The sequence below is a fragment of the Trifolium pratense genome, linkage group LG1 (assembly GCF_020283565.1).
Source record: "Trifolium pratense cultivar HEN17-A07 linkage group LG1, ARS_RC_1.1, whole genome shotgun sequence".
Classification (NCBI taxonomy): Eukaryota; Viridiplantae; Streptophyta; class Magnoliopsida; order Fabales; family Fabaceae; genus Trifolium; species Trifolium pratense.
This window is the reverse complement of record NC_060059.1, coordinates 38,580,168-38,606,365: the sequence shown is the minus strand read 5'-3', so window position 1 is coordinate 38,606,365 and position 26,198 is coordinate 38,580,168. Positions and strand designations below refer to the sequence as shown.

General features: G+C 30.3%; 3 protein-coding genes across 3 annotated transcripts; 1 reads left to right on the top strand and 2 right to left on the bottom strand.

The window, feature by feature from the left end:
- Window positions 1–3,967: 3,967 nt before the first annotated feature.
- Window positions 3,968–6,023, bottom strand: LOC123915593 (uncharacterized protein At2g39795, mitochondrial). The gene is made up of 3 exons (XM_045966773.1): window positions 5,723–6,023; window positions 5,048–5,370; window positions 3,968–4,378 (listed from the first exon to the last, which is right to left on the bottom strand). The coding sequence occupies exons 1-3, from the start codon at window positions 5,927–5,929 to the stop codon at window positions 4,219–4,221; spliced, it is 690 nt and encodes a 229-aa protein (XP_045822729.1). The 5' UTR covers window positions 5,930–6,023; the 3' UTR covers window positions 3,968–4,218.
- A 1,961-nt stretch (window positions 6,024–7,984) lies between these two features.
- Window positions 7,985–11,102, top strand: LOC123915588 (deSI-like protein At4g17486). Its single transcript, XM_045966761.1, has 3 exons — window positions 7,985–8,492; window positions 9,058–9,345; window positions 10,537–11,102. The coding sequence occupies exons 1-3, from the start codon at window positions 8,354–8,356 to the stop codon at window positions 10,758–10,760; spliced, it is 651 nt and encodes a 216-aa protein (XP_045822717.1). The 5' UTR covers window positions 7,985–8,353; the 3' UTR covers window positions 10,761–11,102.
- A 9,663-nt stretch (window positions 11,103–20,765) lies between these two features.
- Window positions 20,766–21,520, bottom strand: LOC123915581 (60S ribosomal protein L39-3). Its single transcript, XM_045966751.1, has 3 exons — window positions 21,304–21,520; window positions 21,110–21,213; window positions 20,766–20,998 (listed from the first exon to the last, which is right to left on the bottom strand). The coding sequence occupies exons 1-3, from the start codon at window positions 21,304–21,306 to the stop codon at window positions 20,950–20,952; spliced, it is 156 nt and encodes a 51-aa protein (XP_045822707.1). The 5' UTR covers window positions 21,307–21,520; the 3' UTR covers window positions 20,766–20,949.
- Between the last annotated feature and the right edge of the window lie 4,678 nt (window positions 21,521–26,198).

Here is a 26,198-nt window from a genome sequence, read left to right as displayed (position 1 = left end):
ATTTATGTTAAAGGTAATTTAGACAAATGCACTCAAATAATAATACAGTTTTTTTATTAATCAAATAATAATACACTTAAAAAATAAGAATTGAAAATATTGTTGATATTTTTCAAACGAAAAAAAAAACCCAACATCTAATGTTGTTCAAATTAATTTATAAGAATAAGAAATTTCTATATATAGTTATAATTTTTAAATTTGATTTTTTGTGATTAAACCCGATTAATATATCAATAATTGTCTTTCTGATTTTGATTTTTGTGATTTAAACCTGATTAATATAGTAATGGTTGCCTTTTTAAATTAACCAAAGGTCAAATAAATAAAATTAGAGAAATGTTCTAATAAGTCGCCACATAGGAGATTAGTAAATAGTAGAGTGACACCTAATCAAGTGATCAAATAGAGAATGACACATAAGAAAAATACTATGAGAGAGAAGCTCCCTCCGAAAATGAGTTGCACAAATCATATGATAACCCAATTCTCTCATTTATTGCCAAAAATATGGGAGAAAAATGCATTTGGGAACGCCATGTGTACAGAATCCTTCTATCAAACCCTCCCAAATAATAATAATAATAATAATAATAATAATAATAATAATAATAATAATAATAATAATAATAATAATAATAATAATAATAATAGATAGATAGATAGATAGATAGATAGATAGATAATAGATAATGGGGATAGATAATAGGTGCATTAAATACGATTTATAAACAATAATTGAGAAATGATTGAATTTCCAAATTAGCCAAATATTCTAAGTAAAATGATATCATCATGTATTAGAGAAATTGCAAAGGCCTTCATAGTTAGCCACATAGGAATTGGAGAAATATTAGAATGCCACATAAGACATGGATCAAGGAAATGGTGCCACATAGGAATAAGACCATGAGAGAGAAACTCCTAAATATATAAATAATAGATAGTACAAATATATTTTCACATGGTTCATTACCAAGGATTTTTTATTTCTCCAAATCTTTTGTTTGATCTGCTTGCTTCTGTGTCCATATGAAAGCTATCTTTCTGATTTTTCAGTTTGCAATCAAGTCTTTATAGTTCACCTAAACATCCTTAAATTATTATTTTAGGGAATAACTCAATTTGGTTATCACAATTTTCTTTCTGTCTAATCTAATTTCCAATAAAAAAATAATACTCATGTTTATTACCGACACTTTTATACTTGAGACAAATTAATCTCTCTCTGTTATAACGAATTAAGGAATAATTTGTTCTTCATATAAAAGTATTAAAGAATAACGTAATTCGGCTTTTGTGTGTGGGTGGTGGTCGTTCTTGGTATTAGATCAACTATAGAATGCGAGAGGATCTTTATCGTTGGGCGAGCGCATCCGATTAATTCTAAAGTCCTTGTGGGAGACTGTTGAGTTTCATTTGTGAGTGCTTAAGTCTCACATCTATTATCAATGGGAAGAATACTAAATTTATAAGAAATGTGACTCATTAACCTAATAGCTTAAAGTTTTGGATGAAGATGTGGTGTCTCCCTCTCTTATGGTCATGGATCATTTGACATGATATTTCTCTCGAGTTTCTCGGACTCCCCAACAAAATTTTTTTTTACACAACTCCCCCAACAAATATTATTTTGTCAGAAACTAAATTGACCCCAAGTTGACAACAAATTAGCTTTTATATAGCTGATTGTAGTTAGGTAAGCATTAAACTCTAGATAACTTATAAGCAGCTTAGTCCCATGAGTTTAACTCAGTTGGCAGGGACGTTGTATTATATATGCAGGGAGCCAGTGTTTGAACTCCGGTCATCCCACTTATCCACCTTAAAATTGGAATTTCTAGCCACTAGGTTACTTGAAGAAAAAAAAAAACTTAAGCAGCTTATAATTGACTGCAACTTGCAAGTAAGTCAACTGATAACATTTGAGAGCTTATATTAGTCCATGAACTAAAGCTAATGTGTGATTATGGTCCCAAAGTGCTTTTTATGAAAATTGATCTCATTTTTTTCAATTGTTACACCTAATATTTTTTGGACAGAGTTGTTACAATTACGAGATTTATTTACTTTTAATCAAACATCAAGTCATCAACACTGTATATATGTTTATGTGACACAAATCCAACATACATACTAATTCGTATATGATATCAGCAAAGTCAAGTTGAATTTTTCTTCTTCTCGTGTTTGTTTTGTGTACCAGCAAAGTCAAAGTTTGAGTTTTCTGATGATGTATATTTTTTTTAGTACAATCTGATGATGTATATTATCAAAGAGGAATTTAAGTTTATAAATGAATATCAAATGGCCGGTAATAAAAAAAAAATAGTTGTCCACAAATCCTAACTCAACTGGCAGAAATGCCGAAATTGTTAGTGTCGGACATCAGAATCGGGGTTCGAACTCCACTCACTCCATTTGTGTGTGAATTTTCAATGATTTTGTCATTTCGTCTATCAACAAAATAAAATAAAATAAATATTTTTGAGGAGTGGATTCATAACATCAAAATGAAGTAACATTCCTGAGTTTTCCTCTTCTCCAAAATTTCACAGTACCTATGAAGCTTTCTGTTCCAACGGTTAATGATAGGGAGGATTTATTTTGTTACCCTAACAATTTTCTTGCACATCCTACAAAATTACCAAAATATCCCTTGTTCAGTACTTAAATAGCGGATAGAAGTACCGGATTATGTACACTACTTAACTTAAGTAACGGATGTTATAAAAATGAGAAATTTGACAAAAAGACACACTCTTTTACACGTCCACTACATAAGTAGCGGAAGGGTAAAATAGAAAACTAGAAGGGCGTGCGAGAAGTTGGTAGAGTGGCAAAAAAAATCTCTCAATGATAGGAGCCTTCATATGAATCTTTCACGCCAGTTCACAAATGGCGGCCTCATGAAAACTCAAGTTAACCTCGCTATAATTTTACAACTTATGTTCTCATGCTATTTTACAAGCCAGTTTGATGTGTTCCCTCAATGTTTCTCGCGTCCCAATGTGTTGTGACCGTTAATTTTGTAAAGCTACAAACTCAAGCTTTCAAGTAGTTGCGTGTTAGTTGTCTTCTTGACGTGGTTCCAACCGGGCACTACATATAAAAATAACCTAACCTATGTGATGCTGCTCCAAGAGGCAAAAGGTACCATTACCAATAACGCAAATAATTTCCAAGGTAGACATATCCCAATCTGAATTACACAACTATTTCTACAAATAAATCATCATTCATTCGGACAAGTTAACATCCTCCGAAGAAGCTACAGTATCAACACATTATTCCCATATATCACCAAATAAGAAGCAAAAACCTAAAGTTATGTATTCTCATTTCCAGTATCAACACATTATTCCCATATATCACCAAATAAACAATGAAAAATGAAAAGCAAATTACAGACACACAAAATAAATGCAAGGAAATCATAAGTTATTTAGCTAACACAGGCCTTACCCTTTTACTTGTAACATAAGTTAAACAAAAGTTCTGCAGGTGTGGCATCAGTTTAAAGTGCATTTACGGATTTACCTTTACTAGCACTCATGAACCTCGTATTTAGATTTAAGCCTAATTTCAATTTACCACTTCTCAACCTCAAAAACAAATTCATACTTTAATTTGTTAGTTGTTACTAAGTTTTATAATAATTTTCTAAATTCCTTCCACTAAATGCTCCAAAACAAAATAGAACTCCTATTATTCAACATTCTCAAGGTATGCAGTATGCACATGTACCTGATTCACTGAATAATGAAAACAGCGGTGGAAAGACTATAAATCTAATGATTTTTACAGGAAAAGTTAATTTCTACTGCAGAAAAAACTTAGCGGTGGAAAGACTATAAATCTAATGATTTTTACAGGAAAAGTTAATTTCTACTGCAGAAAAAACTTGGAAGTGTCCTAGCTTACCTGTCTATTTCTCAAAGTTTTAAAACAATCCATCCACCGAAAATTTCAACAATTCAATTATGTCCTTGCATATCATTCATTCATCATATAACCATGTAAGAAAACAGTGGGTTCATTATTTACTGTCCTCTCCTCCTAATGCTTATGCTTAACACTCTTAAAGCACATTGCTATCAAATAAATAAATTGATGCTAATACTACAAATTAAATGTGTTTATACTAGAGAAACTAACTCCTCCTACAATGGCAGAACTTGGTGTTTACATCAATTCTTAGTTGCTGAACTTACCAGCCTATTTTTCCACAAACGACTTGAGACGATTCATCCACCTTAGAAGTTCAATTTTATCCTTGTGCATCATATAATGGAATAAGAAATTACAGAGTTCATTATCTACTCCTCGTGTGTCCAAGTACTCACGAAACTTCTCCTGAAGCTTAGGTTTCAGGTTCCTGATACCAACAATTTAAACAGACAAAAATTATTAGCATACCAACTGAATATCTTCAAAACAGCTAGGGTTTTGATACAAGTTTTGTATTGCCAAATTCACTCTTTGCATAGTTGAAATCTAAATCAAAAAACTTTTGGCCAGTGAACAAAGTTGAAATGTTTAGGGCCAGTTCGGCTTTCAATTTCAGTTCATTTTTTTATGTTTTCAATTTTAATTATAAAAATGCCATTGTTTTCACTTTTCACTGTCTTTTCAAAGTTGTGTACAAAAAACAATGAAAACAATCTACATAGAACCTTAAAAACAGTAACCAAAGTGAAAACAATGTGTCCTTTTAGCAATTAAAACTTAAAGCAGAAACTGTTTTCTAAAACCAAACAAATCCTTAAGCTTATATTATCTCCATGACTACGACTATGACTGCAAGGAAAATGTTTTTAATGTATAAGCGACCACAATTGCAGCCACATCAATGGTATTAGACCGCAATCTCCACATATCAAATATCGTAACGTGTTACACGGTTGTATTTGACTACAATTCTCCAGACTCCACTATATCAAACATCAACACATGACTGTTATTGCAATTTAAAACCTTAATCTCCACGACCAACAAATATATAATAGGCACACGAAAAAAGGGGGGGAAAAAACATAATTCAAACCTGAAATCAGGTCCATCAAAAGGCTTAGTCGACCCCCGCTTTAATATGAAAACTTTGTGAACATCCAAACTATCCGGCCATGCCGAGCAGACAAATTCTAATCCATTACCATCTTCCCCTTTCGATATATCGACAATCAAACTGAGATGAAGTTGCACATTTACCCCTGAACTATCATCTCCAAATGCAGGAACATTTGCAAACCCATCAAACATTGTAGCATCAATTTTAATATCTTCATTGTCACCAAATTTCCCTTTCATTGTAACCACTTGCGCACCGGGTCTCTCTTCAACAATAAACGATTTGAATTCGGTCTCAGGCTGGTAAAACAGAAATTAAAAACATAAAGAAATCAGTCTAAATAATTAATAACTAATAAAATGGTTTTTGTTATTTAACAGAATCAAGTTCTTTTGTGTTTGCTTAACATAATAAAAAATACTTTTTTAAAAAATTCATTTATAAAACAAGGATTTTCTAGCTACTAAAAACAACTTCCCAGCTGAAAACTCCTAAATATGATTATTTTGTTTTTTTTTTTAAAAAAGGTGATTTTTATACAAAAACAAGAGTAACAAACGGGCTTATTGTATAATGTATAGTATCAATAAAATTGAAAAGAATGCAAAACCCTAATAACAAAATTGATCAAATTTTGAATTTTGAGAGAACCTGATGAACGTATGGAGCAAGATACTCGATCTCGTTTCGGAGTATTCGCAAAATGTTGGAATCAAATGGTGATTTTGTCACTGATTTTTCAGAGTAAGTTCTGTGACTAAAACCTAATGTTTGAGACAGAACATTACTTAATCTAGGTGAAGGAAAACTGTGTTTTAATCTATGAGCTCTTTGGATTGTTCGAATAAGAATAGACATGTTCAAATTTTTGTATGAATCAGAGTAAGACAGTGATGAATTTTGCAGTTGAATGGAGGAAACTATAGAAGACGACGTCACAATCACAAGAATGATACTTGGGCTTGTTCTTTAATCGGGGCTTTTTAAGAGAGTAGATTGGGCTGTGATCAAAGCCCAATTGTACATACCCCTTATTAGGGTACTGCTTCTCACATGTTTATTCTTTGAACTTTTCTCTCCCGACCCACCTCATATCTTTTCTACCCCCCAAAAATCTCATTTTGTCCTTTGCGGTATGAAAATTTTTTGTCAACAAACTTCGGTTTATATAAACCTAAGTTTTTAAACATGGAAAAAAAATTCGGTTTATATAAACCGAAATAACATATACCCCAAAAAGAAGGAAAATTTATGTGAAAATTCGTGTAGAGCTACTTGTGGTAAAATTAGCATAACTCTCTGAATATGTGCTAACGATGTTTAATCCAATGTAAAGAAGACAAAATTTGATGCAAGATTGACACCTGAATTGTTAAATTTCATTAAGTATAGTATGAGAAACTCTACCTACAAGTTTGAGAAAAGTTTCTGCAAAATGTTGTAGAGATACTTGTGGTCAATTTATCATAGCTCTCTGAATATAAGTCGTATGCTAATGATTTTTAATCCAGTATAAAGAAGACAACATTTAATACAAGATTGACACCGGAATTGTTAAATTTCATTAAGTATAGTATGAAAAAATCTACCTGTAAGAATAAGAAAAGTTTATGCTCTGTTTCTGTACCAGTACCCATTATTTGGTCAAACTGAGCCAATTGGATAGTTAACCCTCAAAATAATAATTATATTTGTATTCTTGACACCCTAAGCTTTTCAACGAGTGGTCATTTACTCAAATCGAACATCTTTTAGTATTTCAAATAAATTGTGGAAGTTGAGGGTCTCATGCAGAATTTATGCAGGAAAGCTGGAAAAAAATTTGGAACACAATATTTCGGTTTATATAAACCAAAATTTTTTAGCATGACAAAAAAATTCGGTTCGTATAAACTGAAGTACCCCCAAGGGCAAAAACGGAAATTCAGGGGGTAGAAAAGAAATGAGTGGGGGTCGGGAGAGAAGAGTTCTTATTCTTTTTGTTGACCATCTGATTCTCAATAGAAATTGGTTTGATGATTCAAATTTTGGCTGCAAGGTAATAAAGTCCGATAAAAAATTAGTATTAAAAATGTTAAACAGTGTCCCGAGGCATTAGTTAAGCAAATCAATATGGAAGTTTGATCTTGAAACTTGTGCAATTAATATCTTAAAACATGAAAAAATATCCAAAATAAAAAAGTCATTCTAAATCGTGTCATAGGCACTAGTTAAGCATATTAAAAAGTTAATGATAGGCATGTCAATGGGGCGGGGCAGGGACGGGTTTTGCCCTCCCCAAATCCATAAAGTTCAGGTTTCCCCAAGCTCATCCCAAATTTGAGTGAGGATAAAAAGTATAACCCCAAACCCATACCCAACGGTGATCGGGTATCCCCAACGGGTTTCGGGTATCCCCTCTACGCCTCTTTACACATGAATTTAAATTGTATTTTAGTATTTTTTTTTTTATTAAAAAAAAAGTTAAATGTCCAAAATTATTTTCTCTCAACAATATTTTTTTAAATAAAGAAAGAAATAGAGAAAATAATTTGTTTAATACTTAAATTAAAAATAAACATATGAATGTAATTTAAGATATTGTTTAAGCGTTTCTAATTTAAAAGATGTGAAATTTAATTTTTAGTATAAACGAGGCGGGTTCGGGGTGGGTATCAATGTACCAATTATCCTCCCCAACCCCAACTTTTGAAATCGGGGAAAATCCAAACCCGAACTCAAACTCAATCAACTCGGATTTTCCCGTCAAAGCGGATATGGTTTGGACGGATATCCGCAGGTATGAGTTTTATTGTCATGTCTAGTTAATGATGAAAGAGAATAATATTTTACTCCATCATTAAAGGATTGAATGCACAATTTAGAGGATACAATTTCCATATTTATATTTTAACTAATGTTGGAACATTGTTTAACATTTTTGAATAAAAAATAATAGTACTATAAACATTTAATATTCATTTGACAGTGCATAAAGGGAAGGATATAATTTGCCTAAAATTCCATTGAAAAAAGCATTTTCCTAAATAAACAAGAATAAAACAAAGCACACACACACTGCACCAAACAAAAGATTCTTCCTTCATCTTCTTTCTTCCGAAACCAAAGGAGAAAGCATCACCATGAATCTTATCTTCTTTTATAATCAATAATAATAATGCGAATCATTCACTCAAATCACACAGAGAATTTCAAGGGTTAACACTTTTCTTCCCATTTTACCCTTGAAATTTCTCTACATTCTCCCTTTAACGTTTTCAACAACAAAAATTCATATTCACAATGCTATGTAAAATCAAACCCTTGTCACGGAAGAAAAAATCCGGTTCGGTTCCGGTTTATATTAACGTCTATGATCTTACCCCAATTAATGGTTATGCTTATTGGTTTGGCCTTGGAGTTTATCATTCTGGTGTTCAAGGTAACCCTAATTTTTTATTTCTTAATAATATTAATTGTTAATTTCAATTTCGATTTTTAATTCAGATCTGTGTGATAAGTTTATTATATGTTTTTGGTAGAAAGCTCAATTCTTATATTACAATTATATGGTCATTTTATAAACTAGGATTTAATTTTAAGCTCCAAAGCTTATGATTTGTTAAATAAATGATAATTGTTTACCTAATTGTTGAAGTTTTTTGTGGGGTGTTGGTGATGTAATTGAATTGGATAGTCTATTTTTTAAATTAAAAAAGCTAAATTTTTTTTTGGTTGTTTGATTACTTTAGCCAACATTTGAATTTGGATTCTTCTAAACGATTTGACCTTAATTGGAGCTAGTTAACCACTATTTTAACCGTTTGGTTATTTGAATTTTAGTTAATATAATGATTGAAATTTTGATTGAGCTGGATAGTCAAATAGGGGAAACACTGAAATGATACTAATGTTGATATAATGTCTGAGTTTGGTTTGCAGACCAAGATTATAGTGGTGTTGTTGGATTTTGCTATTCGTAACTTTATTGTTGTAATTTTTTGTAGTTCATGGTATTGAATATGGATTTGGAGCACATGACCGTGATACTACTGGGATTTTTGAAGTGGAGCCGGGAAAATGTCCAGGATTCACATTTAGAAAATCAATTTACATTGGATCAACGGATATGGGACCAAAGGAGGTTCGGGAGTTTATGGAGAAGCTAGCTGAAGTGTATGCTGGAAATACCTACCATCTTATACAAAAGAATTGCAACCATTTCTGTAATGATGTTTGTGTCAGATTAACAGGAAAGTCAATTCCTCGATGGGTTAATAGACTCGCTAGAATTGGTAAGATATGTTTTAAGTGTTTTGTCATTATATATTATCTTTTGTCCTCTTTGTATGAAATGGGTTTTCATTCAGATGTTTAGAAGATTTGCAAAATGCTATGATATTGTGAAAAGTAAATTTTTTATCATGGTTGTTTCCTGTCTAGAAAAGGGTGTTAGGTATGGGTGTTAATTTGAGGGATCAATGTGCTAGCTCAACACTCGAGTCTAAAATGGCACCACCAACACTCTTTTTCCTCCTTCGACAATTTAGACTCTGTACAAGACGAGCCTAGTGTTGCTTCTTGCATATCCATCACAACTGTTCAATTTATGCAATTATATGAATTTCTCCTCCAAATTAACCAAAATTATATATTTATATGTCTACAAATGCTGAATATTTTGTTTCAGACTTTGTTTTCTGATGCCTTTTTTAAGAAGGATTGTCCTCCTCGATTTGAGGAAGTGATAGTTCGAGGATACAAGAAGCATTTGGTTTCTGGCGTTGAAGTTTTTGTGTTAGGGCAGTGGCGGTCTTAGGTGAATGGGTCCTGTTGTAATGGTCGGAGTTTTTCATATGTGATTAGGCAGTCATAAGTTTAAGATGTGGAATTAACCTCATGCATATGTGGAACCAAGTCCAACAATTGTTCTGATCTTTTTTCCTAGATCTTGCAATTGCAGTAGATTTGTACCACCTTGTTACCGTTTCTTTAGGGTTGGTCCTAGGTGATCGGAGGTGAGCTTATCGTAACATGTAGGTTTAGGCTGCAGTGGTCTCTGGTTGGATGTGGTTGGCCATTGGTGTCTTTATTTATCTCTAATGCTGTTTTTATTTTGTTCTTCATAAATCATAACTAGTAGTTACCCCTCTTCCTCTCTTGATCAATATTTGTCCCTTTTCTGCAACAATTGATACCCTCGTCCTGCTTGTCATGCCTTCAATGACAAATGCTATAGAGATTGAATAGGTATCAAATGTTTCATTTACAATGAAATTGTCATTTATGAATTCTTTTTCTTATTTATGACTTTATCTCCTTGTTTTTCTATGAAAGTTAGAGGCAAAGTTAGCTAGCGAGCATTTCTAAGATGTTTCTGTTTTGTTGCTTATATAACTGTTCTTCTGAGAACAATTTTAAAACATATGAATCATGAAAACCGTTGTTTTAGTTGCTAATGATAAGTTCTGCATCTCAATATGAAGGTTTTCTCTGCAACTGCGTTCTTCCAACTAGCCTAAATGAAACAAAGGTTGGACAAGGTACATTAGACAAGACTCGGGAAGGAGAAACTAAGAAAATGAGAAGTCAGTCCCGCAGGCACGAGGCTTCTTCCAGTCCTTCATTGTCTGCTAGCCAAAGACATTGCCTTCCTCCATCTTCGTGTGTAATTAATACTTCTTCATCCTCAACCTTAGCAGTAAAGTAAAGCTTTGACAGGAGTCAGACATTGAAACATAGGCCGTTAGAATTTTGTCATGTACCAAAAATGGGCAGGAAAGCAACTTTTCATCTGCTCCATCCATCTGTCTGTTCTTCTGTATATCTTTAAATTATGTTGTAATGGTGAAAATGGAAAGGGTTGCTTTGTCTCAGTTCATTTTAATTGTGTGCTTTCTTCATTAAACAAAGAAGTTTCTTTATTTTTTTTAGATTTTTGGGGTAAGCATTTTTTAATCTTACCTCATCTTTATAATTTCTGTAGAATATAGTAATGTATTCATTGTATTTGCTGAAGTGTGAAATAATGCAATGCAGGAAATATTAAACAGATGGTGAGTTGAAGGCATTACAGAGTTAAATTAGCACAAACTAAAGTCAAATTTTATCACCTTCAGCTTTAGATACTGAATCTTTTGTTGACCCTATTATAGAGTCCAAATTAACTGGAAATAATATATGATCATGCTGCTAGCCTTTAACCGAATAGGGTTTGCACGAATATGTAGTGTGTTTGGGTGAACGTTTGTCAAATGTGATTTTAAATGAACTTGATTTTCAAAATTAGTTTGGTTAAAATTGAATTCGAGTTGAAGTTATTTATGTTTGAATCTGATTACTCTACAAACACGTTTGATGTAAAACTTCGTATAAGTTCTTTTAATGTGACCAAAACGATAGTTGTTTTCGATCGCTTTCAGTCAAACTGTGGTCCGTAGACAAAATCAATTATACAAGACAATAATCAGTTAGGTATAATTTGAAAGCTGGAAATTTCAAGGTATTCAAGAAGGATGTATTTGTGTGATCTTGTAAACTTGGTATTAGATTTTGCTTTTGATGTTTAGTGGTTGGTTGCAATTGCAAAGTTATGACAGCCTTGCCCCATACCATACCCTTTTGTTGCTTGGTTGTATTTTAGCTTGTAGTACAAAGGATAACAACGTTATTGTTTGTTTGTTTCCCATACTTTTGAACTTGCATTGCATGATGAAGATGATGAAGATGATGATGATAATACCAACAAACGTAGCGTGAAAGGATAATAATACCAACAAACTTTTTTGTTTTTCATAAATCATCATGTCTAGACATGTCCCCTCTTCTGCATGTTTTTTTAATTAATTCCGTTATCCGTAGTATGGAGCAAGAATCCAAAATGTCGGACTTGGATTTATTGTTGTAGAATTTACACGTAGTTTTACGTTGTAATAGATTTCGCCGGTTGTTTTGAGATCAAACAGTTTAAATTTCAACTCGATTGAAATTTCAACTCGATTGCGTGAAGCAAATAATTCCATTCCAAAATGTAGATGCCTTTTGAATTGTGAATTTAATTTTGGAAGGACCACGTAACTTCTTCATTAAAGAAATTAGGCTTGAGTCTAAAAAATTAGGCTTAGTTACATTTCTTGTTCCTCTAATTTAGATTATATAATTTTGACCTCTCAAGTTTTATTAGTCAATTAACTATTTTTTTTAATCTAAATTTCCTTGAATTTCTTTTGAGTTAAAGAACTTCGAATAGATTAACCGCAAGAATTTGAAAATTTTAAATAAATAAAAAGTAATGGAGCTACTTCATTATAACAATTGAAACGTTCAGGACTAAATAATAAATTTATTCAAAAGAAATATTGGAGAGGATGAACTTCACACATTAGTCATGGTAGAGGGTTAAAAGTAAAATTGAGTCAAAAAGCAAAACATATTGCACTACTTTTTACATTTAAAAAATATTATTAAATTGGGTTTATTAGATAAATATTGGTACGCAGCATATTGAGAGGTGACCATATTCTATATTATGAATTTTCATATTCTCTAAAGTGACTAAACTCTAAAGTGTAAAGCGAGAAATATACGATCTTTATTTAATGCCTATAAATATATATATATATATATATATATATATATATATATATATATATATATATATATATATATATATATATATATATATATATAAGGTGAGATTTTGAATTATCTCCATATTCTTGTCTTTGCTTTCCCTGCCGATAACATGGCGAAATCAATAGTATAGTTTGAGGGCGCTCGCTAGCATGCACAAGGCTCCTAGGTCTCCCACCATGCAAAAGGCACCTTATGTATTGGATTAAACGTAGTACATGATATTATGGTGTACTGTCAGCACTATAGCATTTTTTTTTTTTTTTTTACTTTTTTTTTAATCAGCAATATATATATATATATATGGGAGGGATCAAATTACACCGGTGTAACATTTGAGTAATGTTACACCGCTCAATAACGTTTCAACGAATACAAATTTGACAAAATCCACCGTTGGATTGAAAGCTTATATCGTCTAGATCATCTATGTTAAATTTTATAAAATTCTAAAATCGTTTGATATGTTTTTTAGATAGATCAAAATTAATGGTTTATGCGTTTTTATTGAATACCGTTAATCTTGATCTATCTAAAAAACATATCAAACGATTTTAGAATTTTGTAAAATTTAACATGGATGATCTATACGATATAAGCTTTCAATCTGACGGTCGATTTTGTAAAATTTGTATTCGTTAAAGCGTTATTGAGCGGTGTAACATTACTCAAATGTTACACCGGTGTAATTTGATCCCTCCCCATATCCATATATATATATATTATATATTTTACTTTTTGGTTTTCGAAAGAAGAGTCTTTATGAGACTGTTTGGCAAGACCAATAAAAAAAACTAATTTATAGTTCACTTCTTATATCTTATAAGTTAAAAGATATGTTGTTTGGTAATATTCTTTTTACCATGAGCTTATAACTTATTTTAATAATATTTTCTATATGCAATTTTAAATAGCTTTTGAGCTTATAGGTTATCACGTTTTCTTCAATTTTTACCCTTATTACTTTATCTAAAATCCAATTTTATCCTTTATAGTTATTATTTTTTATAATTGAATATGACATACTTCTACCTACCAGACATTCTATTTTTTTTTATTGTTTTACTTATACTTTTTTTTTCTTTACGAAACGTTATATTTTATTTGGCAAATAATTTTTTTCGACAGGTTTTTTGGTAAACTTTTTTTTTGGTACAGGCAAACGTTTTACTTTTGATCACGTCGACAATTTGAAGAAAATGCAATTTACATCATCCCTCCCATGCATCTCAAAATATTTATTATATTATATGGATAAAAAATTATTATATGATAAATGTAAACACGTTTATTATATTTGTTTATAAACACTTCATTTATTTTATCAACTATAAGTTATCTGTCATCACTCATCAGCTATAAGTTATCAGCTAGCTTATCAGTCATTCGTTATTTTTACCGAACAAAGCGAAGTTATTTTAATAAAGACTCAGCTATTATTTTCCTCGTGGTAAAATTAGTTTTTTTTTTACTAATATGTTATTTTCCCTTATTACTTTTATAAATTAGTTTGTTTATTGGTCTTACCAAACAGTCTCATAAAAACTCTTCCCCCGAAAACTAAAAAGTTATAAAAAAAAATGCCGATTAAAAAAAAAGTAAAAAAAAATTAAAAAAATAATAATATAGTGCTGACAGTACACCATAATATCATGTATTACTTTTAATCCAATGCATAAGGAGCCTTGTGCATGGTGGGAGACCTAGGAGCCTTGTGCATGCTAGCCAGCGCCTAGTTTGAGATCTTCGAAATTAACTAGCTAGACAAGCATAATGCATTTGATAGGTCATAACATATGGTACTTTCTAATGTTCCCCATCTAGGGTATACAAAATTTTGGACACTGTTTATTTTCAATGATCATGTCAATAATGAGTACGTAGTAACGTAGTACTTCTCCATCATGCATGTGTTAGTTGTCCATCATGCGTATTATAGTTTAGAATTATTCATGATGAATTAGTAAGCAGTTCAAGTTCAAAAGTGTGAGGATCAATCCAAATTAAAATATCAGAAAATGAACCCATTTAAAATTGGTTTAGTGGTGTTGGTTTGGGTTCTTGGAGTATGTTTCTCTCAATGTCTCAGATTTCGATTCTCTCTAGTGTCAATTTCGATGTACTACTCCATACAAAAACAAACTCTGGCTATATACTTTTTATTTTTTAAAATATTTTTTATATGCCTCGATTTTCATGCTATGAGTGGTATAAAGAAACAGTTCTATCCGATAGTAATATTTTTCTCACATGAAAGTTGTTCCAATAACATATATATGTGCATATGTACACAGATTTTAGACGTGAAATGATTCCTAGTTTGAAGGGTTTTGTAACGCTTTTATACAGCATGCAATCTTATCGAAGACAGCTTTCAATTTCAACACAATTATTTAGAAACATCAACCATGCCTTAAGATTACAAGGTTGGGTCCTACTTTACAGACTAACAAGGAGCGTGTCCAGAGAGCCAAGAATCCATATACAACGTTTACACTTTTATAGGTATAGATTGATGGATTTGTCAATTAATAAAGTTAAAATTGATGGGGATGGGGATGTATTGTATTAACTTGAAATTGAGTTTTTAATAAGTGAAATACGACTTCTTTTTTTTGAGAAGGTAAAATACAACTTTTAAAGTTGGTTTTATATGATTGAGTTACTATCGGATCCATATTTTAAGATAATATTGGAGTATAAAAAAACTTTGAGTATTTGTCAAAAAAAAAACTTTGAGTATGTTTAAATTGATTTATCAAAATTTATTTACCGATATAAATATACTTGTAATAGTATTTGGGAGAAATATTTTCCGCTTATTTTCATAGGTTTCATAAGAAAGTTTAAGAAACAAATGTAGAACCAAACGCTTATCACTACACCAAAAACAATTGTTATTAGTGAAAGTGCAGCTTCATATATTTATAGTATAGAATTTTTTAAGGGGCCGCGCCTAAGTGCCCTGGATTGGGATATTAAGTGCATTGAATCTTAAAGGTGACGTTGGATTAATTGCAACAATCTCTCCTCCAATGTCAGCCGGGGATTCGAATTCATAGTCTTGCTCATATACCACTTATAGGACCAAATGTTAACCACTACTACGTACACAAAAAGTAATTGTTGTTAGTGAAGACTCAACTTAATATACTTATAGTACAGACTTCTTTAAAGGGTTACGCCTAAGCACCATAAGTTGGAATGTTATACTCATCGAATTAAGGGTGACACTGGATTGTGTTTTGTACCTGTGTGTGTTGAGGTGAAGAAAGAGAGGGATTTTTATAAAAAAAAAAATAGTTGTAAATGAAGAAATAGTGAGGAAAAAAACAGTTGTATAAAGTAACAATACATTATGTGTGTTGTATATTCGGCCTGCGCCTAGAGAAAGGAAACACTTTGATCAAATCTCTTAATTTTGTCATCAGAATATACAAATAGCTCCTCTGTCTCTCACACGTATAAACATCTTAACTCCACTCTCTCAATTTAGTTAGGTCTCTTATCACAGAATTATTCACTCTTATACTCACACCAAATTTTCAAAGAAACAATGGTGTTTTTTCCCATTCACTCGTACATTTAAAAAGTTTATGTTATAGATTAATAATGAAATATTTAATTGTTACGAGATAGAAGGAATGATGATAAAAGGAATGATAAAGAATTATTTTTATAACATTTTATGTTATTTTAATAGACTGTAAATTGTATGTGTGACTGATTATATATTTAATTCTATAATTTATGTTTGTGGTTGATTGTGAATTTGAATATTCTATTGGTTTTTGATAAAAATGATTAATTGGTGTAGTTTTAAAAAAACTTTTAATTTAGTAAAAAAAAACTTTTAATTTTGAATTGATTTGGTAAAAATAGTGATGATTTTAAAAGAAAGTTTGTATATTAAGTGTCAAATATTGGGGGCATTGAATAGTTGTGTATATTAGGTGAATAAGTGGAGTGTCGGAGTTCGAACATTGGCTTCTGCATAATATATGTGATATCCCTACCAACTGAGCTAAGCTCACTGGGACGGGCAATTTGTTTCTAGGTGCCAAATAGGGCGATTAGATTATTATGTCAACTGGGGCGATATCCGGATCATGGTGTAGTTGCTTTTCATGCATTATTAATTTGTATAAATTGTTTTCTTTTTTTGAGAAAAAATGTATAAATTGTTATTAAAAAGAGTTTTTTCCATCGATTTTATTTTATTACTTTTTACGACCAAGTATTTTATTATTATTTTATGACATTTATCTTCCGTTCGACATTCAATTTAGATAAGGAAATTGACCTTATGATTGTAGGTATCAAAGATTAAATATGAAGTTGACGTGTTACTATTATAAAAAAAATAAAAAATTGATGTGTTGCTTGTACCTGCGCAAGAGTAAACAAATATGAGTTTTGTTAATTTTTAATTTAAATGAAACATTTTGGTCATGATACAAATATTATAGTTATCTCAAATAGCGTAGTTATTATTATAGTCACATTTTTACCAAAATCTGGAGTGACTATTTACATTTATCTTTTTGCCACATTTGAAGTGAAACATTTTCTGTATCCATTAAAAAAAGTATTGTTAATATATCATCCTCGGTCCATTTGATTGATGTAGCTTTGCATATGTGAACTCACTTAATATAGAGCCTACAAACTTGCTAGAGCCTACAAACTTGTTCCGTTGTGATGAGAATCTAAGTTATGTTTCTCTTTTGATGCTCGTCGTAAGTAAGGTTGTTAAAATTTCATTTTATATCGTAAGCTTTATCAATTTTATATTATTAGATATACTTTCATCTAAAATCGAATTTAAAATAATTTTTAGTAAAATCACGTATCAAAATGAATTTACATGATTTAACTCTGTAAAATTCGTAAAATCATTTAAACTCACATGTTTTTTATCTATGTGAACGATTCAAAATCTTAAATTATTTTTTATCAATTCAAAAGCTCAATCTTATCATTTGAAAATAAATATTTTTTTTACAAAGAGTATAAATCTTTTTAAAAATACATATAATATCATATTAGTAATAAATATAATATGATATGTCTAATATTTAGAAACACACTTAATTTTTAGTACGTGTTAATAATTGGAGAGGTAATAATTTTTTTACACTCGTGAGTATTTTAATAAGGTTCAATATTTGGTCTATCTTATAGATCAAATGCATCAATTAATCTAAAAGTTAATTTTTACTTAGCGGTCTAGCATGTATATTAAAGAATAGATGAAAATATATGAGGGGGATGAAATGTTTAAGTAATTATATTTTGATAAATTATTTAATAAATAATAGATTCATAAAAATAAAATAACACGGTTTTAAATTTACAATATAATCCCTTTATATTTAAACCATAATATAATATTCCTTTTCACAACATGTATGATTAAAAAATTCATATTTAATACATGAAAAAAAAAATGAGCGTGATATTATTCTTTACAAGATATATTATGGGCATATAGTTGTTGGTGCTATTTGTTGGAAAAATTAGGACTTTTCGACATGTATATTTTAAACCAACACCAATAGTATTTGTTATTGAAATGCATGACTATATTCATATTTGATTCATAAGAATGAGAGAAAATCAATTAAGTGTGAAATATTTAATATTTAAAATTGATTTTTGAATTTAAAATTAATAATATATTAGTTTTTTATACTTTTTATAATTAATATTCATAACACTTAAATTTCTATTTGTTAGATTAAAAATCAATTGTTTTTTTTGAGCAAAGATTAAAAAAATTATTAATTTCAAATTGAGTTAAAAATTAAATAAGTCATATATATATATATATATATATAATACAAAGTAAACTCCGTGACTTTACGTTTCAATTCCACTAAGATTAAATAAGTTGACATAAAACTCAATTTTGAGAACCTTGGTTATAAGATTAACATTTCTATCATCATATAAGATTAACATTTCCTTTTCTTTAAAAATTCCTTCATAGTCATAGTTTGACACTTTGGCTCTTTCCCACTTGTACATTTGAGGATCACTCTACATAGGAGAAGTGCATATGTTCTGACAGTTCTGTTCTAGAAAGATATATTCAGTCTTGCCAAAAAAAAAAACACGAAAGATATATTCAGTATGCAGCCAAGTAAATCACGCCCAGGTTTTTTTTTTTTGAACACCCAGGTTGAAAGCAGTAAACCAAATAAATTGAAGAAACATCATTATCTAACTACTAAGTAAGATATATTAAGTATATACTTTGGTTCTGCGGCGATAAAAATTGATACTGACATAATTGTGTTTGAAAGAATAATGTTTTGATTAAAAGTGAGTTGAATAGAATTTATTTACGTTTGAATATATTAATTTGAATCAAAATTGCTACTAGATGATGGTTAATTACAAAATTGGTTTTTAAGTAATGTATAAACAGACAAAAATTTGATCGCTAACTCAACCCAACCCGACATTAAAAATAAAACTCTTAGTGAAAAAAGAATGATAGAAAGCTACGACATCAGTTCAATATCCATTTCTACTAATTTCTTCTTTCTCCTACGACCATCTCTCTTATCTAAAAACTATTCTTCACCATTTTCCCTCAACACATAAACCCCATCACCAACATTTCGGCATTATTGGGAAGACAAATGGGTTGTGGATTTTTTATGATAGTGATCAAGGGCAACGAAGGAATAAATTGAAAATAATAGGAGTAAAGTTGCAAGTACACAACAGAAGCTAGGATTTCTTGCTTCTCCTAGAATCGATATTACAAAATAGAATCAATTTTACGAGAGAAAACCAAACATGTGTGTAGAAGAAAAATTGCATTCACAGGTTGAAATGTGCATTTGAGGGGCATAGATGCACAACCAAATATACAGTAAGAAGAATAAAGATAACATTTGTTATAATTTAAAAATTTAGCAAAAAACACAATGTAAACCAACCATGTTAAATGGCAAATCAATACTTGCAATCAAGCAGTAATATTCCAAAACTACACTGTCTGGCTTTTGTGGTGCAAATGGAAAAATAAGTTCTAGTTCGAATAATGGACGCTTCATTGTTGTGAAAAACAAGTTGCAACGTAAGTAACATAGAGCTCAGACACAATAGAGGCAACATGAGACACTCCAAAGTTGTTTATTGAAAACAATTCAGAAAAAATTGTTCAAAAATAAAAGATGACACAAAGAATAGGAAAATTTATAGGCTAGTTATAAAACTTATTATAAAACTAAGAATGTCGATGCCTTGGTATGTCAACTTTTGGATAATTGATGGTGTTACAGTTTTCAAGCAGTCACTACCAACCTAGAATAGCACTATAAGTTTTTATCAAGAGAGTATTGTGCCTATAATATAACTCTTGTTTAGTTTATCAAATAAAAAATCTGTCAAGTGATGCAGTCTAGGATTATTCTACAAGGGTACGCGGGGATAATATAAGGCGACTAACTCACTTTCTAATGTGGACGGTAAGCAATATAGATTTCATAAGAGCATACCCATTTCAAACTTTCAAACAAGAAAAGCATACCAAAACAGAAAAACAGATATGTTAACCATAACTAGCATTTTTGTGTTAAGAGGAGAAAACAATAACATCGACTCAGACAAGTGGACAGGGGAAGAATACAATGGTTAAACAGAATCAGAAGCACACAATTTCTACTATGAAGAAATATACGAACAAACATAGTCTCTGTTTGAATTGACTTATTTGGGTTTATCTACTATAACATATGCACTTGGCACACTGTTTGGGGGATTATGTAAACTGTTGTCAGCATATTTCTATAAGTTCACTAGAATAAATTATGAAAACAGCTTATAGATTATATGAAAATATTTCACCTTCATTGTATCATCTTGTGTTGCCAAAATAGATAACTCATAAACACTTATATTAATTAGCACTTATGCTATAAGATGCAAAATAAGCGCTTTAACGAAACAAGCCCTTATATCAACTCAAATGGAACATCATTTCACAATAAACATTCAAACACCAACAGAAACAGATAAAGAAGGTAAAAAACATTCAATTTGGGCCAGCAACAGAACAAAATTGAAATCATGAGTCAAATCATCAAAGTCACTTAATAAGATAAAATGTGGTTTCAAAACCACAATCACTTCCTTACATAATAATAACACTGATCTCAATCTCAATAGACAATAATCAAAACATTAAAAACTCCAAAACAAAAATCATTGTCTTTTTGAAAACAATAACTAAACCATATAACCACAAAACCTCAGAATCCAAGCTTGGTACGACGCCAGTGACGACGCTTAGCATTATACCTAAAAAAAATCAAAACCAAAATCAAAATAACATACATATGAAACAAACCAAACAATTTACATTTTTACAATACAACGTTGTTGTTGTTGTTGCTAAGAATGATTCTTTACCTGATGGTGTTGTCGGTTCTCATGCGAATCCAATAAGGGATGGGTCTGTTTTGTCTCATCTTCTTCGCGAGCTTCTTCTTGATGACGAATGTCTTGTGTGAAGGCTGTAATTAGATTAATCAAAAAAGCTGAATCAGAAATTGAAACGCAAATTGAAGAATAAGAAGTGAGAATTAGAGGGATAAGTGATTAACCATTTTGGCAGCTTCTTCTTCTTCGACCGCGTTTGGTGTTGAAAGGGTTACCCAACGGCGATGAGAAAACCCTAATTGTTCACTCAAGCTCCTTTTATACCTTTTATAACTTTTATATGTTATCAACTATCAAGCATGTTGATACTTACTTAATCTTGCTGTTGTTCTTTTCCTCTGCTAGTTTCTTTAATGTGGAACTCACAAACACATCCTTCCTCCAATTCACATAAAACTTAGGGGGGTGTATTGGATTGGGATTTCATGAGACAATTTTGACAAAAAAAAGTCTTGATGATTTTATGAGATTTTGTTGGACTATATTGATTTTGTGAGATTTTAAAGACTTTTTTACAGAGACTTTTTTACAATCAAGATTTTTAACACATGATTTCAATGGATTTTGAGAGATTTTTTTCAAAAAACTTTTTACAATCAAGATTTCATAATACTTTATATATTAAGGAACTTTTGTATATTAGGCAAATTTTAAAAGAATCAATAAATTTTAATAAAAGAAATTATATTTTTTTGGGAATCCAAATTTTTAAACAAAAAAAAAGCCTTACATTTTTTTCACGTATATGTTTCTAATCACAAATAAAAACCATTATCACCATTGATGGGAAAAGAAGCAGATGAAGGTAACGAAAAAAAATTTGCCGTAAAAAGTTGTATTGAATCAAAAGTTTGTAAAAAAGATGTAGAATTTGTTAAAATATTTTTTTGCAAAAAAACATATTTGATAGAAGAAGAAGAAGAAGAAGAAGAAGAAGAAGAACTGATATAATGATGATGAAAGTAAAAAATCTTGGAGAGTTTGAAAAAGTCTCAAGTCTTTTGGTGAGATTCTTGAACAAGTGAACAAAGAAAAGAAGAAGGAGTGCAGTGATGATGAACTATGAAAAAATAAAGAAAAAAAAATTTGATACAGTGATGATGAAAATAAAAAGTCTTGGAGATTTCAAAAAAGTCTCAAGGCTTTTGGTGAGATTGTTGAAAAAGTCTATCAAGTGTATTTTCAACTAAAAAGTCTTTCAAAATCCATTCCATAGAAGAATCCATCAAAATCGGTAGACTTTTGAATACCAGTAGACATTTTAAAAGTAGTACCAAATCTCAATTGAATACCAACGGATTTTATTGCCCTGAAAAAAAAATCATGTTTGTCTTAATTGAATACCACAAGATTTATTTAACTTTTGTAAAAGTCTTGATTGAATACCTCAAGATTTTTTTGTCATAAAAAAGTCTTTTAAAATCCCATGAAATCTGAATCCAATACACCCTCCTTAATCTTATATAAACACCGGATGGAAAAAAAACCTAAACCCAAGAGATCCATCCGAACCCAAACCAAAGTCAACGGGCGAAGTCCGATTTGACTGGGTTTGGGTTTGGGTTTGGGCGACACCCGATAATATGGGTGTGGGTTTAGTATCAGTCAAACCCACACCCAAAACTCATACACCCACCCGAAATATTTTATAATTATCTAATTACCCCTATAGTCTCCCTCAATTTCCTTGAAAGACCTTAAATTTTAGTTGTAATTTAATTTCTTGAAAGTCTATGTTGTAATTTCTTGAAAGTCTATGTTTGAATTTCCTTGGAAGACCTTAATTTTAGTTGTAATTTAATTCAAAGTCTATGTTGGAATTTAATTTCTTAAATTTGCAAATTATTTTCAAATGTGATGCGGGTTTGAGTTTGGGTGGAAAAAACCCGAACCCAATGGGTGTGGGCGTGGGTGTTGTTTTGCCACCCGAACACCATATGGGTTTGGGTGATGATTTCGGGTGTGGGTTTGATGAGTGTCAAACCCGCACCCATGGGTGCCCGTTGCCATCCCTAAACACTGATTTGATTCAATTCGACACAACCTTTTTAGAATAATTGCCATTATATTATGCTCTTCTAATTCTAATTTTAGTTACTCGTTTATTATTCTTCTACCCTCTCAATCACGCACTTCAACCTCCTCTCAATGAACCACTATATTCGTTATGTTTTAGTTTTTATTCAGTCTCATTCGTAGATAGAGATAGATAATAATTAACTAAATAATTATTCTTAACCTTCACTACTACAAAAAATGAGTCTTCATAGTGCTTATTTTTGTAAAAAAAACAACTATTAAAACACATTAATATGAATTATTCTAAGAAAAGAAGAAAAAAAAACTATTGAAAAGCTATTTAAAACGTTTGTAGTATTCATTATTAATATGAATTATTCTAAGAAAAGAAGAAAAATAATAAATGAAATGAACATTTTTTACACTTTGAAAAGAAAATGTAAACTACGTTTAATTTATGATTAACAAGAAAAAATATTTTGGTTTTATAATAACGCTTTTATGAAATGCGCTATTAAAGCCTTCAACCAGTGAAGACTATAATAACGTTTTGTTAAAAAAAACCGCTATTAAATCTCAAAACGCAAAGTATTATGACAGTGCTTTTAAAAGAATGCTATTAAAACATATACACGCGCTGGAAATTAATTAAAAAGGATGGTGGTGGGTGTCGAACCCTTGACCCCTTAACTTTTTTTTATGATTAAAAATAAAATAAAAATAAAACAGAGAACAAAATCTCACGATCTTCAAATCCCTAATATCCAAAGGAAATGAAATCGCTGTGACATCTTCGAACTTCTTCCTACAATCAAATTCCTTCAAACTTTAAGGAATTGAAATAACAGCGCTTTCAAAATAAAGCGCTATAAAAACATGTTTCCATAGTCCTCTTTGGTCGCGCGAGTTAATTTTTTACAGCGCTTTTTGCAGAAAACACTATTAAAGCAACATATTTGACAGCGTTTCGAAAACGCTATTATAGGCATTATGATTTATAATAGCTGTATCAATAATAGCGCTTTAAAATTCTATCAACTAATAGTACTATAAGTAGTGTTTTTGAAATATAAGGGTCAAATCATCAAACGTTTTTATTTCTCTTATTTTACTTATCTTTTCTTTATGTTTTCTTTGTGTTATCAAGCAGATATAAGCACAGACCTCTGGTTCTGATTTTGTTTCGTGGAAAATAGATTTTCTCGTATAAGTACAAGAACAAAACTTAACCTACTAAACATAAGACAAACATATTTGTTTCGTTGAAAACATAAATGTTCTCGTTTAACATAAGAACAAAATAGATTTGTTTAGTGTTATTAATGTTGCATTTCCAACCAATAGCTTAAAAGAATAAACCTAGACTTATATGTTAGGAAACATGTTGTTACTTACTTAATCTTGTTGATACAAACACCAATTCGATTCAATTGGACACAACCTTTTTAGAATCATTGCCATCATATTCCGCTCTTCTAACTCCAATTTTAGTTACTCGTTTATTCTTCTTCTACCCTCTTAATTACGACAACCTCCTCTCACCGAACCACTATCTTCGTTATGTTTTAGTTTTTATTCAGTCTCATTCACAAAGATAGATTATAATTATTAAATAATTATAATTATTCTTAACCTTTGGGTCTTGTAGGTCTATTTAAATTATTAATTCAACTAGTAAGTAGTGTTTTTGAAATATAAGGTATGAATCAAACGTTTTTTTTTATACATGAATCAAATGTTCTTATTTCTCTTATTTTACTTGTCTTTTCTTTATGTTTTCTTTATATTTTTATTAGTGTAGTTTTAGTTGTAACAATTTATATTTTAATTCTGACATTAAACGTTGTTACGACATTCTACCATAACATATTTGAACCATTCAATTTCAAATTATCAATTGAAGTTTTTTATTATATTAAATTGTATTTATAATTTGAATTTTCTGGTCTCAGATAAACAACTAAGATTCGTCAAAGAAAAAATCTCCATCAAATATTTGTCATAGAAAATCCAAGTTGGGTAATATGAGCAACAAAATAAGCAAATCCACACACCATTGACATGACATCACAATATATATCATATGATATCCTAAGTCTACGACCTCTTCTTGCCGCATATACTGTACTTTGATGGAGATTGTATTGTTAACTAATAATAAATCACATGTCATTAGATTGTAATTGGGTTGCTTAAAAGAATAAAAAAAAGATTGTAATCGACTTCAGGACTATATTACAAAGTGAAAAAAAAATACCAATTTGCATATTTAAAAAATAGATGTTCATGTTGAAAAGTCTTTCACTTGATACACATCGACTTATTAAACTATTTTTAAAAAGGAGTAAGAACCCAAAGGCTAAATAAAAAAATAATTCAGTTTATAGCAAAGCATGCAATTTGAGATATCTAAGTTCTAACCAACACTTCTGCATGACAAAGCTATATTTTGACGTTTTCTACATCACTTAAGTTGAAGAAAAATCTTTGGTCAATTTTCTCTTAAAAAAAACTTTGGTCGTTTATTTCTTCAATTCCTTTTAAAACTCAGCTTATACCAACTTTCTATTTTGTGCTCAATATGTATAAAAAGAAGAACATGTGATGTAATACAAATAAAGTGGTTTAGTTTATGTGGAAAAATAGCTCTTTTTTATTTCTATGGTAGGAAAGCTTTATTTTTGCTTTATTTTACATGTTTACATCAATTGGTTGTTATAGCTAACTAGGAGGAGCAATTCTTTAAAAATAGTAAGTAGTGTTTTTGAAATATAAGGTATGAATCAAACGTTTTTTTTTATACATGAATCAAATGTTCTTATTTCTCTTATTTTACTTGTCTTTTCTTTATGTTTTCTTTATATTTTTATTAGTGTAGTTTTAGTTGTAACAATTTATATTTTAATTCTGACATTAAACGTTGTTACGACATTCTACCATAACATATTTGAACCATTCAATTTCAAATTATCAATTGAAGTTTTTTATTATATTAAATTGTATTTATAATTTGAATTTTCTGGTCTCAGATAAACAACTA

Bases quoted from the DNA above. Each gene is read 5' to 3' on its own strand.
- LOC123915593 (XM_045966773.1), bottom strand. From the start codon at position 5,929: ATGTCTATTCTTATTCGAACAATCCAAAGAGCTCATAGATTAAAACAC. The intron at 5,371-5,722 runs GTTCTCTCAAAA...CTGTTTTACCAG, and splicing joins TTGCTCCATACGTTCATCAG to CCTGAGACCGAATTCAAATC. The intron at 4,379-5,047 runs GTTTGAATTATG...TGTTGGTATCAG, and splicing joins TTTGATGGACCTGATTTCAG to GAACCTGAAACCTAAGCTTC.
- LOC123915588 (XM_045966761.1), top strand. From the start codon at position 8,354: ATGCTATGTAAAATCAAACCCTTGTCACGGAAGAAAAAATCCGGTTCG. The intron at 8,493-9,057 runs GTAACCCTAATT...AATTTTTTGTAG, and splicing joins TTATCATTCTGGTGTTCAAG to TTCATGGTATTGAATATGGA. The intron at 9,346-10,536 runs GTAAGATATGTT...CTCAATATGAAG, and splicing joins TAATAGACTCGCTAGAATTG to GTTTTCTCTGCAACTGCGTT.
- LOC123915581 (XM_045966751.1), bottom strand. The intron at 20,999-21,109 runs GTAAAGAATCAT...GATTTTTTTTAG, and splicing joins AGAACCGACAACACCATCAG to GTATAATGCTAAGCGTCGTC.